The sequence below is a fragment of the Culex quinquefasciatus genome, chromosome 3 (genome assembly GCF_015732765.1).
Source record: "Culex quinquefasciatus strain JHB chromosome 3, VPISU_Cqui_1.0_pri_paternal, whole genome shotgun sequence".
Classification (NCBI taxonomy): domain Eukaryota; kingdom Metazoa; phylum Arthropoda; class Insecta; order Diptera; family Culicidae; genus Culex; species Culex quinquefasciatus.
The window spans coordinates 59,223,934-59,241,289 of NC_051863.1; the positions used below are offsets into that span (position 1 = coordinate 59,223,934).

Sequence of the window (17,356 nt, forward strand, 5' to 3'; positions counted from 1 at the left end):
TCAATTCCTATTTAAGAAAGAAGCTTGCCAATCTTTCGAAGGGATCCTGGAGAGTGCCTTAGGTTAGATGACGCCTAGCACTCTTCTTGTCATTTATTAACATTTGTAGTGCGCCATTGCATCGGAATGCATTGAAACATCACAAGCGTTAAAGCGGCCAGGCCTACTGCGTAAAGCCGTATCGCAGAGATGACTCGTAATTGGGTTGAGTTTTAGCACTGAGTGTTCGAACAACAACACAATTTTGAATCGACAAGGGAGGAAGAAGCGTGAGGACACACCACCATACGATCCGAGATTTGGTTGTATTCGTTGGGAGCACCATGCTAAGAAGGTTTGGTACTCCGGGACCCTCTGGGATGGGACATTGTATTTCCACGAATGCCCTGGATACTATTTGCCGTGGTTATAGCGCCACAACTCGCTCGTTGATTTTCGCAATAAAACTCATAATTAAAAAAAATCTCGTTATTGGGCCCTTTTAACTTTTCAACTGTTGTTCATAATGGGCCCTTTCTGAATGCAATTTCGAAGAGAACTAAAAGGACACTAAAGCGCTGTCACCCGATTGTTGTTTTGAATGATGTTTATGGGCCCTTTTGTTTGTTTAGAAATAATGAGGAATCCAGCGGAAATTTTGATAATTGGTGAAGTTTTGTGATCGAATGGTGTAGATAAGGTATGTGAAACATAAAAATTCTTCAAAAGTGTACTGAACAGCAGCCGCGGGACCGTAACAAATATTGTATTTTGACGAAGTTTTTTTTCTGCAGAAATCCTTGGCGAAACGTAAATCAAACTTTGTTTTGAAGTGAATTAGTGTTAAGAATGTATGAAAAGTTCACTTTATAACATAGAAAGTTCCTCAACTACGAAAAACTAACGACAAAGAAAAGGGCACAATTGAACTTTTTGTCTAGTTCCGAGTGAACATTGTTATGTGCCTTTTTGTGTTTGTGATTTTTTCAATAGGAAATTGTTTTCTATCAATCTGAATCTTGGAGGGCATGTAGAGAGTGTACTAATGAATGGAATAGTGGAACAATCCCGAATGTTTACGTTTTGGTTTTGTGCCCTAATGAAATGTTTGGCTCGAAATATCAAAATCCCAAAAAATGTTTTTTTTCCATATTGAAGATTGGATTTGTGTGTTGGGGACCTGTGAAGGTCAAAAGGTGAGGCATTGTGAGCTGCTCAAAATGGCGTTCTTAACTCAATTTGCCCCAAAATTGACATGCGACAAGATAGCACGACAGCGACGAAATAAAATTATTTTGGTTCATGTTTTGGCATGGCATTGCAATTTTGGCCATTAAAAAAAATGTACCGTCAACAGTTCACAGTGGTTAGGCACGGCGTGTTCTAGAACAAACATTTCAAGAAAAAATAGTCATCATTACTATCAAATGTGTCTTATAGGAAATTTTCTCAGCTTTCCAATGCTTCTAAGAGCGAAATGTTTCATCGGGAAATTTCTGAGATATCTATTTTTTAAGTTTTTTGTTTTAAATTCCTGTATTATTTATTTTAAACTTTGTAATAACTATTCTGGAAACTTGTCAAATGATGTTTTTCATGTGTCATTTACTCATCAAAATGTGTAAAATAAGGCAAGAAACAACTTTGGAGGAGGTTGCAAATCGCTAAATATTTTTAAAATTAAGTTTAACCGAGTTTTTGAATATATGGGGGGGGGGTTAGATTATTCAGAAATGAAAATCATAAAACAGTATTAAAAATATTTTTTTTGCAATAATTACAAGATAATAACATAATTTTTGTTTACGAATATCACGTTTATGCTCGGATTTAGCTTGAATTAAGCTGATAAAACCGATTTTTTGTTGCAAGTTTGAGATTTGTTAGGATATCACTAGATTTTTATGAAAAAAAAAAACTAATCATATTTCCTTAACCAAACATTAATCAATTGCATGGATACAAAATATGTTGTATACTCAAAATTGAACTATAAATTACTGTGGAGAAAAACTTTTCATGAGTATGAAATGATTTTTATAATTTTTATTTTGTATGAAATGATCAAGGAATCACAATATTATAGAAGTCTTATCTTATCTTTTTAAAACGTTTAAAAATACTTTGATTTTTGTTTAAATAGTTTGGAAATTTTTATGTTCTGAATTCCTTTATTTTTTATTGTTTTATTTTGTTAGATTTTTTCTGTTAGATAATATTTTATTTTTGTTTTAACCAAAAAATGTATGTGGCAGTGTTTTCAATATTCAGAATTAAAACACACAAATTTTACTCCTACATTTAAATGCATTTTCAACAGTAAATTTTTTTTTTCGTTGTTTCATACACATGAGAATATGACTTTTGAGCCTTGCAACAGTAATTGGTAGTACATTTTCGATTTTAAATCATCTTTTGGATCCATGTTCCCGGTTCATGTATGCTTTAAGAAGTATCATATTTATTCATAAAAATCCATTAATAAACTTAACAATCTCAAACCTGCAAAAAATCAATTGTATCAGCTCAATAAGCGCAGACGCGTGAAATTTGTACACAAAAATTGTGTAATTATCATTTAATTCTATGTAAATAATATTTTTAAGACGGTTTTATGATTTATATATATTAAAAAACTCGGTTAAACTGAATTTTAAAAATGTTCAGCGATTTGCAACCTTCTCCAAAGTTGTTTCTTGCCTTATTTTGCACATTTTGATGAGTAAAGGACACATGAAAAACATAATTTGACAGGTTTCCAGAATAGTTGTTATAAAGTTTACAATTCAAAATAAAGGAGTTTAGAACAAAAAACTTAAAAATAAGATATCTCAGAAATTTCCCGATGAAACATTTCGCTCTTAGAAGCATTGGAAAGCTGAGAAAATTTTCTATAAGACACATTTGACAATAGCGATGACTATTTTTTCTCCTTAAGGTTGCCCAGAAAACACGCCGTTTAGGAATACAAAATTAAGTGGAGACGGATTTTCCGAAAAATGATTTTAGAAGTTGAAAAATGACCTGTCACTTTCTGTAGATGGACAATGTGTGTAAACAAACGGAATTAATTAATTAAAGTGGTGTAAGCATGGTGATTCACAAAAGAATCATCAGCTGATTGATTTTCTTCGAGAAGTTCAGGAGCGATTATCTTTTGCGTGTTTCACCTTCTCTCTCTTTCGCGGGTGAAGAAAGTTCGCAAGCGAAAATGCTTTTTTGCGATTATTCCATCTTTGATGTTTTGTTCAATAACTGTATAAATTAGATAGAACATTATTTTTGGTTGCTGCTGTCTATTTGCTCAGCATTATATAACGTGAATCAAATGAGTGCTAATAATCTCAAATCTATTTTGATTGATGAACAATTTATCGGAAATGAACAGCGGTCCGATCAGTTTCGAACAGGATCAATGCACCACCCACAGAGGCTGTGGGCTGCAATCGAAAGGAAAACTGCATCCATCTCATCAAAATGCAATTTATCACAATATCAATCAATCGCACCGGACAGATATACAGTTTTTGTTTTTTTTTTGCTGTTGTTTGTTTCAATTCTGCCACCCAATAGTACTGTCCGTGCCCAGATTGATATGCCCGTCACATGGTTGTGTGTGTTTGAGTTGTTTTAAAATAAGTAAAAAAAGGCGCTCGGATTGCATAAATAGTTACGTTCGTGGGGTCAAGTAGCATATTTTGCACAAAACTATTCTTTTTTCCTTTGTTTGAATACAAATTGAAATTCGACAATGTCAAAACTAGGATTTATGGAAGCAAATAGTCTGAACATGAAAAAAGTTAGCAAATTACCCACATTAAAAATTCAACTGCACAGCTGTTTTTGGCCTGTTCAGCACACACTGCTGCTGTGTTTGTGTGTTGGTTTGTTTGTTTGGTGTTTCGCGGGTGCTTCGCCGAAACAAAAACAAAACCAGCAACAACTCACAAAACGGAAAACAAGTTTGCTCTACAAGAAAACGCGTCCGCCGCGTGAAGGTCGCGAACCGAACGGACCATCTGATCGTATGATTTCGTTTTTGCCGAGATTGTGTCTGTGTTTGCGTGTGGGTAGTGCATTTTTGATGAACTTTTGAAGCACCGATGGAAGTGTTGGTATCGTAAAAGTGTGTAATAAGAATTGAGTTTTGTCTTGATGTATTTTTGTTTTGGTTTTATTCCGTAGACACAGCTGAGCTCGAAGAAATATGAAACAGACAAAGCCAATGAACTGACTTTTACCCTCTACTGGTTTGGCTTTATGAATTAAGGGAAATATACCTATTTTTGTCAGTTACCTATATTTGGCTTATGATGAGTTTGTTGCTAGATTAAAGCTCCAAAAAAACTATTTTGAACATAAACATACCAGCAACTGGCCTCGAGTAAGCAAAAAAAATGCAAATTACTGGCCAACAAGATCAAACTTAATGCATTTTCATCAAAATGTTCGTTTTACACTTTACACATTCAACAAAATGAGAGCTCAACCGTTTTACGAAATTCGCCAGAATCGTTTACGTTTTCATAACACTGTCGATATAAAATTGCTTCCAGCTACCGACAATATTTTAACTTACACATGCTTTAGTTTTTCTCGTGTAAAATAATCCCGAAACATGTAATTAATTAGCAAGCGCTGTCAAAAAAACAAACGCCCTGAGTAGCGTGGTTCACGGATATATGAAAAAGACAAAAGTGTTCAATTTCGTTTGCATCAACCGGAATTTTGAAGTACTATGACCCAAAAAGCTAGCCTGAAAATTTTAGCTTATTTGTTTATGGTTTAGTTGCTCCAGTTTTGATATGAAATTAGAATGGAATTTCAATAAATTTAATTGATTTATTTTTCACTTTTTAACTCTTCTTCTAGAAAGTTTTCCTCAACCCGATAAAACTTTATCATGTAAGAGTTTTCTTATAGGTTTTGATTCTGGGAACAACTTTGTAGAACATCGCAAAGCGCTAGGAAATGATCCCGAAAAGATACAGATTAATTTTTTTAGCATATTTTGAAATTTTTCCGAAAAAAGTAAACTCTAAAAAACATCCTGTATCTTTCCAGGATCAATTCTTAGCACTTTGCGATGTTCTACAAAGTTGTTCCCCGGATCAAAACCTATAAGAAACCTATGAATAGGAAAATTTGATAGGGTTTTGGGAAATTTTCTAAAAGAACATGTAAAAAGTTACAATTCTCCATATTAAATTGAATCAAGTTCCATACTAACTTCATATCAAAACTGGAGCAACTAAACCTTAACCAAATGAGCTCAAATTTTCAGGCTAGCTTCTGGGGTCATAGAACTTTGAAATTCCGGTTGATGCAAACGAAATAGAACACTTTTGTCTTTTTCATATATCCATGAACCACCCTAGCCCTGAGTCACTTGACATTTATACCTATTCTCGTCTAAGGCTGACGAAAAATGAGCGAGAAGCAAAGGCAAATAAATAACAAAGGCCGGCCACCAACACTACCAGCAATGTGTGTAAGAGAGATTGGCTTCCTGAAAATAAAAATAAATCAAAAAAATTGCCAGTCGAGGGTTAACATTCTTCAGAAATCTACCACTTATCTACTGCCCCTACCCTAAACCGTATATTTCCTAGAAACAATCGTATGTCTTTCTTTCTTCTTTCTATCCAGCAAAGATTTAGGATGTCAAACTTGTCTGGTTTTCAATCGTTGTGTAGACGTTATCAATTTCTCCAAGTGTCAAAGAAATGCACTGTTTAAAATTTCTATAAAATTAAAATTTGTCAGTTATTGTTGAGTTTTAAAACAATAGAAAAGTTGTTAATTCTTTAAAAAAATCAAGAGGTCAGATTTAAAATCAATTTCTCAGCTGTGTACCACATCTTTATTCAAGATGTGATGTTTTATTTATCACGCAATCGTTTGACCACTTTTACTCGGAAGACCCCGGACAGGCAAAGAGCTGAAGAGGTTCTCTCTAGAGGCACACCACGAACGTACGAATATGTTATACTATACTGCACCAAAACATTTTGGGATGAATTCTCATCACGCTCAACAACCCGCCGAGGCGCCATCTGTTTTGCTCAAGACGGGAGGCACTTTTCGAGGGAGAATTTGTGCTTTTATCACTTTACCGGGAAGTTCATTTCGTGAGATTGTCATTTTGAGATTAATGCTTCGTGGAAGGTTTAATCCGCTTTTGTCTAACCTACTTGTTTTTGGTTTGAATTAATTTTACCCAAACATCAAAGTGATGTTCATGCTGTCATGAATAAATTGAGATAGAATTACACAATTTTAACATATATTCTGAAATGTCGTGCCTTTGAGACAAAAATATCCTTGTATACTTTCCTAAATAACATTGTTGATAATTTCGCACACTTTTCTCCTACGCTACTTCATCGCACATGCAAGCTCAAAAAAGATTCTTCACTGAAAGCATGAAGAGATATAAAACTACGATGGCGCCAAAAATCTCGCGCGTCCTGCTGGCGGCAAATTCCTTCACTATTTCAAAGCAAAATATCACTATAACAATAGCTATCCGGTCTGGCCTATCTCCCGGCTCCAGCTTCAGCTGGAGCAAGATTTGGCTCCCCCTTCCGAAAAAGGGGTCAACATTTTGCGCTATAGTAACACTGTTTAGTTTGTGGTGGTGTGTCATCATATTTGTGGCAACACTGCTCGGTGGTGTATCCTTGAACTCGTGGGACAGCAATTTACATGGTGGAATGAGGAAAAAAACGAGCAAGGATAAAAATAATTATTTTGTGGGAGTGTATTTAGGCAAAAACAGCATTAAATACTTTCAAATTAAGTTAATTTCTTCTCTAAAAATAAAGAAAAAAATGTAAGAAAGAGATTAAATTTTACTATGTTATGAAGTCAAATTGTGCCAAATGTCACCCTATTGTTCAAGTGGAGCGGCCGTGGCTGACTGGTTACGGTGTTCGCTTTGTAAGCGAATGGTCCTGGGTTCGATTCCCATCTGCTCCCAACGAGAAATTATAGGAAATATAAATCTTGAAACTCTGAACATGAACGAAAAATCAAAGTCGCTCGAGTTGGGGTTCGATCCCCCGTCCTTTAGATTGGTAAGCAAAAATGCTAACCACTAGGCCATCGCGACTTGGTTGGTAGACTATGACTGGAATTAGGAATACTGTTACTGTTACTATATACGCGCTGGGTCCTTGTCCATTTGACAAGGGTTCGGAAGTTCTAAATAACGTTTGAATCCGATTGATGCAAACGTTCTTCAGGGCGGGGCTTGTCGACTCAAGCTGAGGGACCTCGCGCTCGGCTAGCCAGCGTAGAAATGGGTCACCGAAGCTCGGCAGAGCTAACACCTTCCAAATGCCTATGCGAGTTATTTGCATGTATAGAATGTAGATCTAAAAATACATGGAAACAACTCAATTTGTAAGAAGCGACCGCGTGGTCCCGTTTGGTTGGTTGCACACACACACACATGTCACCCTATTGTTCAAAATAGTTTCAATGGTCAAAAACATCAGAGTGGTGGTGTGAAATTAAATTTCGTGGAAACACAAATAAAACTCGAAATTAAAATGAGTACCTTCCCTCTATCATTTGGTGATGTCATCTTTCTAGATCCTCGTAACAAAAAAGTAGAGCATATCGACCTCCAGCCTTGCTTAGCATTCTCAGCATTGACTCAGCTCTTAAATGGGATACATTGACGATATGTTTAATATCATTCAGATATTACGTATTTTTGTGAATTTCTCGTCACAGTAAATTTACAAAAAAAATCAACATTTTGGGCAGAGTAATTTATGTACTTTTTCTTAGAATTTGATGTATGAAATTACAAAAGTGTTTTTCTATAAGTTGGTAAACGAAATTAATATGAAGCTAATAACAGATATTTATACAGCCATTCCACGTCAAACAGGATGTCTCCAAATCAAAAGTGCTCCGATTTGGCTCAAATTTGGAGTGGGGGTTCTTTGGCCAAAATAATTAGAGCCATATTTTTTTGTTTGGCGATTACGGTGGTCCTATCCGAAATAGGGTGGTCCATAAAATTGCGTTTTTCGTCGATTTTCGATTGAACGACGGGACTTCAAGTTCAACGCGGGGTTCCAAGTTACTGTAAGAACTCCGTGTTTAAAAAGTGTTTAATTTAATATGTTATTTTATTGTCACAAAATTACAAAACATAGCAAATAAAGTAGTAATCTAGCTGCGTGTAAAAGGCCTGGATGTAAAATAAATTTTGCATTATTTTATGAAATTCTGTGTAATATTACACCCTGAAATATGTAGCCCATCAGTATGGGAAACCTACTTGACCGAAATATCAAGCTTACATATACGTTTATCCATTCCATTTTTCATCGGTCTGATGGCCGAGCAGGCTAAGGCGCCAGTCCTAACTGTTGGTTCTGGGTTTGAGTCCCGTCGGTTGCAACTTTTTTTTGTGTTTTCAAAAATTGTACATGCAGCGTGTAATATTAAGTGTCTTTTTTGACGAAGGTGATGTGCATGCTTTTGCATGCGATTTTACCATCGGATTTTTTGCTGTGAACATCAAAGAATTTATGAAAATATGTACCAGTTTTTTATGTCATCCACGTATTCTTTTCCGATTTGTTTTATCACTATATTTTTTTAAGATCAAAAGTGCCCATTTTATCAAAGCTTCATATGTAAAATTTTACAAAGTATTACAAAATAGATTAAAATCTATTGTTCAAGTTTTTTTTCAATAAATATATTTTTTTAGCAATAATTATTTGTTTGCTGGGAGAGTGGAGAGAGCTTGTACGGTCTAGTCACGGTCGGTCATCGGTCCTGCATTTCAAATGTGTTTTTGGTGAATTACGCGTTGTTTTGGGCTAGAATTATAAGAATGTGTTGTCCAAAGTGTGCTTCCGTAAAAGGAAAGTGAAAGTTTTGGAAATGAATTGTAGTCTTGGACGCAGTTTGGTGGTTTTTGTGCGTCGTGATTGAAAAATTCCTGAGGGTAGCCATGTTTTTTTTCTTGGCTTCTGTCTCTTTGTGGACAAATGAGAAGAGAGGATTATTTTTGTATTGGTGCCAACGAGAAGGAAGGAAAAGAGAATGAGAAGATGTCTCCGTGAGTGCTTTGTAATCCTGTGGTTCGCCGATGACAGTTGTGTCCGTGTGTCTCGTTTCGGCACAGGGTGATCTGGTCATTAAGTGTGTGTGTGTGTGTGCTGCAAAAAGAAAATAGTATTTGCTCTGGCAAGAGAGCGATACATGTGTTGGGTTTTGGAAGGCAACAGGATGGAGATAGAAGCTTTCTCACGGCGGCTGAACGATTAGCTGGTTTGCTGCAGTACTGGCGTGCTGGTTCTCCGAATGTTTTTTCCTCAGAGAAGAGAAGAGAGGAGAAGCATAAAATCACAAAGCCTCAAATGACCGGATGACCTGCAGAACTCGGGTGAGATCTATCCTTTTTATGTTTCTAGAGTCTGACAAGCAGTGTATGAGTGTGTTTGGCTGTGTTTGTGTATGTATTGAATGGCCAAGGAAAGCAACGTCTTGTTTGGGTGTAAGAGGGCAGGATGACAGCTCGAATTCTGTGTCACCTGCCACAGTTGATTCGTGTGGTCGCCAGAATAAGAATTTGTCTGCAAGTTTACAGATATCTAGAGTCGACTGCAAGTCGCCATGACGCCATCACTTTTCGTAATTTTGTAATTTGTAATTTGTTGTTTTATTGGGTACGATAACTTGTTAGTTAAACTATGTATCAAGTCAAGGAGGGAACTAGCCGGAAATTTACATTTGATCCAAAATAAACTAACAAATCTCAAAACTAAATCTAACTAAGCTTGAATGTGTCGTTTTAGCGCACTTTTAAATTGAGAGAAAGTAGGTTTGTGCTTAATGTCCACGGGGAGGTTGTTCCAGCAGGAAGCACCAGCTGTCAGCACACTCTTGCCGCTCGATGTTGTGTGTCTTGGGACGATCAGGTTCCGCGTTCGTTGCTGCTGGCCGTGCACTAGATGTTCTTGAAGATAATCAGGCAGGTCGCCGTCGCACCCTCGCTTAATGAAGCAGCAGGTACGTAGGTGGAAGTTGGCCAGTAGGTCGTGTCCAAGGATGCTGTTCCGAACTGCCGCAGTTGTCTCGCGGCGTCTGAGGTTGTAGACGAAGCGCACCGCCGACTTGAAGCACCGGTTCAGTTGCTCTTTCAGTGCCACGGAGAGGCCGTGGTGGTACACGACGTCACAGTACGTGAAAATGGGCATCACAACGGCTTGCACCAGCTTCCGCCGAGTCTCAGCGGAGAGAACCGCCGCGAAGCGCCGGAATGTCCTCAGCGTGTTGAAGGCTTTCTGCACCACGCCGTTTACTTGAGGTGTCCAGGTCATGTTCTTGTCCATCTGGAGGCCGAGGTTGGTAACCGTACTCGACCACTGTACGATCTCTCCACTGAACGTGACATTCTCCTGCGGTTCCACTGTCCCTGTTCGGCAAAAGATGATGGCCTGTGTCTTCTTCGGGTTAGGATGAAGACAGTTCGCGTTTGCCCATCTTGTGATCGCTTCCAGATCCTCGTTGATTTTCCTTACCAGACTATCTACTTCCGCTGCTGGCCCCGAGGTGTAGATCTGGAGATCGTCTGCATACAGCTGGTAGCTGCACCTCAGAACGGACGGCAGGCTGTTGACGTACAGGCTGAATAGCAGAGCACTCAGGCACGAACCTTGAGGTGTGCCGTCTCGAACCTCGCGAACTGAGGAGACTGCCTCTCGATGGCGGACAGACTGCGACCTTTGTCCGAGGAATGACGAGACGAGTCCGCAGGCAGCTCCCGAGAAACGAAATTCTCCACTGAGCTTTCGTTCCAGCAGACGATGGTCAACGCAGTTGAAAGCGAGCGAGAAGTCCACCAGAACCATCACCGTACAGCGGTTGTCATCGAGGTTGTTATACACATCGTGCGTGACCTTCGCCAGTGCAGTTGTGGTGCCGTAACCTTTTCTGTAGCCAGACTGGAAACCAGCGAGTAGACGATTGTTCGGGTTGTCCAGATGGTCCGTAATCTGATCGAGCAAGATCTTCTCCAGCACTTTTGAGACTGCAGGAAGGACACTAATGGGGCGAAAATCCTTCGGCAAAACTGGGTTGGAAGTCTTGGGGATGGGCGTGATGATGGCTTTTTTCCACAGGGCTGGAAAGGTTTGGGCTGAGATGATGGCGTTGTACAGATGGGAGAGCACCGGAAGGACGAAAGGGCAAAGCAATTTGACGAACGAAATCGGGATGCCGTCCGAACCCGTTGCATTCGTGTGTATGTCAAACATCTTTCGGCAGACTTCGTCAACGTTTGTGTGTCGAAAGTTGAACTCGTTCCCGCCGTGATCCACCGCTGTCCTGTGTCTCGGTTCATTTGGCGATGCGTTACCGTTACGGTTTGCTCCAAGCCGCCGGTGGCCTTCTGCGAAGAAGCAGTTGAGTTCGTCCGGATCGATCTCATCCGCCGAGGTGCTTTGCTTGGACGGATTGTGGATACCTTCCCGTTTGAGATTACTCCATAGCTTCTTGGCTGGGAGATCATGTCCGAAATGTTGCTCGGCGTAGCGCTTCTTTGCAACAGCGATCAACGAACTCGCGCGGTCCCGCAGGCGCAAGTACTCCAGCCACTGATCATCGCCTCTTCTCCTGTTGGGGTTGCGCGAGTAGAGCTTGTATGCTAGGTCTCTCAGCTCGGTTGCCCGCTTGATTTGTGCTGTTATCCACGGGGAACGCTCGTCACGCACGGGAATCGATCTCTCCGGGGCGTGCGTATCCAGCAGGTTGGTGACCTTAGCGGTTAGCAGTTCGGCTTTCTCGTTGACGTCTTCTGCTTCGTAGAACGGTCGAAGGTCTAGGCCTTGAAACTCCGCTTGGAGCTGAAGCGCATCGATGTTCCGGAAGTTACGCACACGTACCGAACGTTGGACCGGCTTTCGAATCTTGACGTCAGCCAGTAGATAGACCACATCGTGGTCCGAGATGGTGCTGGCAGGAGAAACTTTCGCTTTCTTGATGAGTTGAGGACAGTCGGTGATCATTAGGTCGATCGTGGTTGCAGATGTGTCGGTAATTCTGGTGTGGTCGGTCGCAAGCACTGTCAGGTTGAAGGTCATGTTAATCTGTCTCAACGCGGTCAGGTTGGCGGCCGGTTGATTGGATGCGACGTTGATGTTGAAATCGCCCAGGACAAAGGTCCGGTCGAACCCAAAGTCCAGCAGGTCCAGCAGCAGCTTTTCATAGTTTTGGCTGAAGGCTGGGTTCGCTCCAGTAGGGTTGTAGAGGACGACGACTGCGATGTTCAACTGTCCAAGCTTGAGCTGGATGGCAAGGTACTCCACCCTCGATGCGATTGGCAGCGAGACATCGTGGGTGGATTTGATGATCGGCATCGCCTTGAGACCCTTCCGGACGTTTCGTTAAAAAATTGCGCTCTTGATTTTTTTTTTCCTCGCTTAGGTAGTTATTAAACATTAGGCGCACATTTTGTTTATTGATTCGATTCCAGGGAGCAGGCCACGTGGTAACTCTGCAGGATTGATATTTTTGCATCCTATTTTTCGCATGTAGATATCCATGTTTAGTGTATTTATTAAAAAATTAAATATGCTGATTAATCTTATTAAACAAAAAAATATTAAATGCTAACTAGTTAAATGCTTTTTAAATCGGTCGTTTTAATATAAGTTCTAACTCTCTCATTTAAATAAAACAAATGAATAAATAAATATTTGATATTTACTCCGCATTGCTGTAAGAGTTTAAATTCAAGATTCTAATTATGCGTTAAATCATCTTTATAACCTCGAATTTCGTTTAAACACATAATAATTTAAATAGAAATATATAAACTTCGCTTTACTCTTACAGTCGATAGCTTGAGTTTAACAGCAGACATGATAAAACTGTGTTTAATCAGCATTGTTTTTACCTGAGAAAATGGTTGGTTTAGTAATACTACAGACAATTTAATCATGCACGGCTTCGTCGCGTTGTATCTGCCGTGACTTTAAATCAAATATATATAAATCATGCATCTTTAATACTGTACTATCACCTGTATAAGTTTAATAACCAAAAAAAGCTAAATATACTTGACTTGCCCGCAATACCTTTCGGGGTATATCCTAGGGTTCTACCTCTCCTACTAACATTGAGTCCAAAACCTCCCTACAAACATCTATACTACTAAGGTGACGTAGGGGTCCCTGCGCACTTTAGATAGGTGTTTACTAACATTCCTTCATTTCCCCGAGGATAGCTTGGACCCGGCGTGGACCCCCTTATGCCCTGGGCTGTATTACACACTCATCAAAAGATGAAGACATGGTATCTCCCGTGTTGGATTATTGTTCCGGATGAGGGTCTAACACAACCAGACCAAACAGTGGGATAAGCGTTGTGGAGCCTTCCGGTGGTGGGGCGTCCTCCAAATGCTAATGCTAATGCTAATGCTAATAATTATTTGTTTGCTCTGATTTTCACAGTTTATGATTTGAGCAACTCCCTACCAAAACCGGAAATGGATTTTTTTTTCTTTTTTTTTATTTGGCTCAAACTTTGTGGGGGCCTTCCCTATGATCAAAGAAGCTATTTTGTGTCATTGGTTCACCAATACAAGTCTCCATACAATTTTGGCAGCTGTCCATACAAAAATGGTACGTAAATATTTAAATAGCTGTAACCTCTGATAGAATTTTCTGATTAATTTGGTGTCTTCGGCAAAGTTGAAGGTATTGTTGAGAACTATTGAGAAAAAAAAGGTACACGGAAATTTTTTTTGCTGATTTTTCAATTATAATTTTTTTATAAAAACTAAATTTCCCAAAATACGCATTTATTGATTTTCGAGATTTTTTGATATGTTTTAGGGGACAAAAACCCAGTCCAGACTCGATTATCCGAAGGCCTCGAAAAAATGTCACTTCGGATAATCGAAACTTCGGATATTTTCCGTTGTCTAATTTTTGATTGATGAGCATAGGTATGACCCCTAAACTACGTTAAAATGGCCAAAATGGCGGTGATGCAATATTGAAAAAATCATTTTATTTTTTGAAAGGACACAAATCAAATTTGACGTAAATGAGGTCGTATAACTCAAATTTTAGGTTAAAAACAAGAAAATGAAAAAAATACGAAAAAAATGTTTTTGGTTCGTGACTCGATTATCCGAAGTCCCATACAAACCTTCGGATAATCGAACTTCGGATAATCGAAACTTCGGATAATCGACAATACCTACAACTTTGCCGAAGACTCCATTTTAATCAGAAAATTCACTCAAAATTTACAACTGTTTAAATATTTACGTACCATTTTTGTATGGACAGCTGCCAAAATTGTATGGATACTTGTATGGGTGAACCAATGACAAAAAATAGCTTCTTTGGTCACAGGGAAGGCCATCACAAAATTTGGGTCAAATAAAAAATACAAAAAATAAAAATGGTTCGAAATCGGCCGATTTCGTAGAGAATTGCTCACTTATAGGAACATTCTTTTGATAATCTTTTAATGAATTATAATATATTGGGTTTTGATGAAGGGCTTACGTTTTTTTCGCAGATGGCGCCATGGGTACGTTAGTCTTGCTACAAATTTTCTGAAATATTAATAAAATATACATTAGAATAATCCAAAATCAAATCCAATTTTATGAAAAGATAAAGCAAAGATCTCTTAAAGAGCGGCATAGTAAAAACAATCCCAGACACATCCCTTATCAGAAAGTCTAATCTGAGTCAAGACACTCAACTTTTTTAATTTTTGAAACTTGCATGCAAGTATAAACAAGTTAAACGGCGCCATCTAGTGTAGACTGGCGATACCATTTTTCTTTTAATATCTAATTTTCTAGTTTTTCTATTATTTGCGTGGTGTTGCGTGGTTATCTCCACCGCAACACGCTTGTCATCCCAGGCAATAGTGATAACCGGAAGCTGCATACAAGGACGAAAGCTAAGCCATGTGTGCAAAAATGACACTAGGAAAAACAAACTGGTTGTGGTTTAACCCTCGTTAGCTGGTGATAACTGGGACATAAACTTTTAAAAATATTTGCAACGGCCCTATAATTTTTTTTCTAAATTGATGCATTTGTTCAAAATAACATTTCTGAACAATCGAATTTCGATTGTTTTTTTTTTCATGACACGGTTTAATTAACGTCAAACATTTAAAACTTTATAAAACAACATCAGCGACACCCAAAAGCTCAGAGCTTTCAAGTGTCACTGCATCAGGATTAGAAGGAGCTTTGCTGAGCTCATTTTTCTTTCACCTTTTTTGCTGTTCAATTTCATCCATTCAGAACATTCGCAGCATCATGCTTACCGTGAAGGGGGAAAAAACACCGTAACAATAGCATTTTTTCAGGGTGATGGTTTTTGTGGTGGTGTGCTGGTTTGGTTCTAGAAAGAAAATAACGAGCATTGCACCGTAAATTTACACGAAATTTGGTGAGAGCTTCATTAATGCAAATTTTATGAAATTGAACACACTTAATTATATTATCATTTTTTAAATATCATAAACTATAAAATAGTAATTGAAAAATCTAGATCATGTGAAAAAGCGTATGATTGTTTAAAAAACGCAAACAATTGCATGTAAAATTACGTTATTTTTGCTGTGATCTTTCGTGTTGCTAATTCAATTCCGGCTTGTTTTTTCCCTCCAAAGGTTGCCGGCTTTCCGATTTGTGAGTGTGTTTTTTTTCGGTCGATTTTCCTTTCTCGGCGGTCTGTGTTTTGTTGATTTTGACAAATGAGCTTCGCCAAGAAATGCCACCACAATTCACTTACGGTCCCTGTTCCCAATTGCCATGGCAATAAAACATTTGCTAAACTTTGTTTTCTTGAAATGAAAGGAAACAAAGTTCCACGAAAAGAACAATTTCATTTGAGCAGCAAAGTTTGCGGCTGAAAAGCTTATCAAGTTTTCAACTTCTTACAAAAAGAATCTTTACAGCGGAAAATATGCCCTTTTGAAAAGTTTTTCCCTCTTTGGCGCAAACAATTTGATGATGTTTTGCTTTATTTCCCTCCTGTGGGCAATGAACTTGGCCGGCTTCGGCCGGGCGCCGGCAGTGAGAATGATGTACGCACATCATCAGAAGAATGGTTAATGGTTGTGGGTGACGAATTGGGTGAAACGTAACGACACGTGGACCGGTGGACTCTGTCACGTGCGTAAAGTTTTCCTGATAAAGGTCGAATTGGGAGAAAGTTTTATTTTTCTCCGAATCGAACATGAAAAATTGCTTTTCCGATAAAAATGATGGCGAAAGCAGTCAATTGGTCATGTTTCACGTGACGAAATTCTTGCTAAGTGAATCAACTATCTGAATTTGTTGCAAAACGTGTCTTGCGCGATTTTAACGTGAACTTGCATACAAGTCGATTCAAGCTTAATGACGACATCTAGTGGAGAGTAGCGAAAAGTAACTGTTTTTACTGAAATAAAACTGATTTAAATCGGAACAATTCTTCTAACAGAATTCATATTTACAAACTAAAACTTTCGATTTCCTTTCCACGTAAGTGAGCAATTTTCCCACTTTACGGCGTGACAAATGATCAACATCGAATCGCTTTCCAGCCATAATTGCTAGCAATTTGCTCGCTGAATTTTTCATTATCCAGGGCCAGGCCAGCCAGCGATTCCTCACAGTTAGCCTAAGCCTTAGTCCATGGCTCATGACAAAAGGACATTATCACTTTGTCGCGACGAGGAATTTTCCACATCCCTTCTACACCTCCTCAAATTCCCCTCTTTTAAATGCTGTGTAAACACACTCTAGCTGGAGAGCTTGTGCAGAGCTTTTGAGAGTGTCCTTTATGTTTCAGCGCGCCTCGACGACGTCTAGCTTTTGCCTTCCCAAGATTATAGTTTTATTAAAATAAGACACAATTTGAAGCACTCGTGTACTTTTCCCTTAAGGCAAGGGTCAGCAGCGCAAAGGACTAGAGCCACTGACTGCAAGTGAAATGAGGCGAAATTTATGTGATTTGTCTCGGACGAGAAATAAAATGCAGCAAGTAACACCAGTGATAGAGTTTCTTTTTATCGCTGGTGGAGAAAGTAAACAAGGTGGAAATATGTACAAGATGGTGGAGATAAAAATCGAGATAATTTACATGTATTATTCATGAGCTTCAAGCTGGGTTGCGATAACCTTTGAGGAGTTTGCTGGGAAACTAGAAGAATGTCACGTAAATTTTAAGACATTTAGTCTAGCGAACGAAAAAGTCAATATTCTCATGTTACACATTTTTACTTCTAATCGAGTTGGTTTCATTGGCGAAGTTAAAGATTGTTATTACTCTCCCTTTTCAGAAAAAAGGGTACACGGAAAAAAATCTTCAAAAAACCG

At 38.7% G+C, this 17,356-nt stretch overlaps 2 protein-coding genes across 6 annotated transcripts in view; one reads left to right on the top strand and one right to left on the bottom strand.

Annotated features, from left to right (window-relative positions):
* The window catches only part of LOC6042294, a 99,597-nt gene that overhangs the window by 6,594 nt on the left and 75,647 nt on the right, over positions 1-17,356 (top strand). The window lies entirely within an intron of this gene.
* LOC119768969 lies at positions 9,786-12,371 on the bottom strand. Its single transcript, XM_038260812.1, has one exon. The coding sequence runs from the start codon at positions 12,369-12,371 to the stop codon at positions 9,786-9,788; it is 2,586 nt and encodes an 861-aa protein (XP_038116740.1).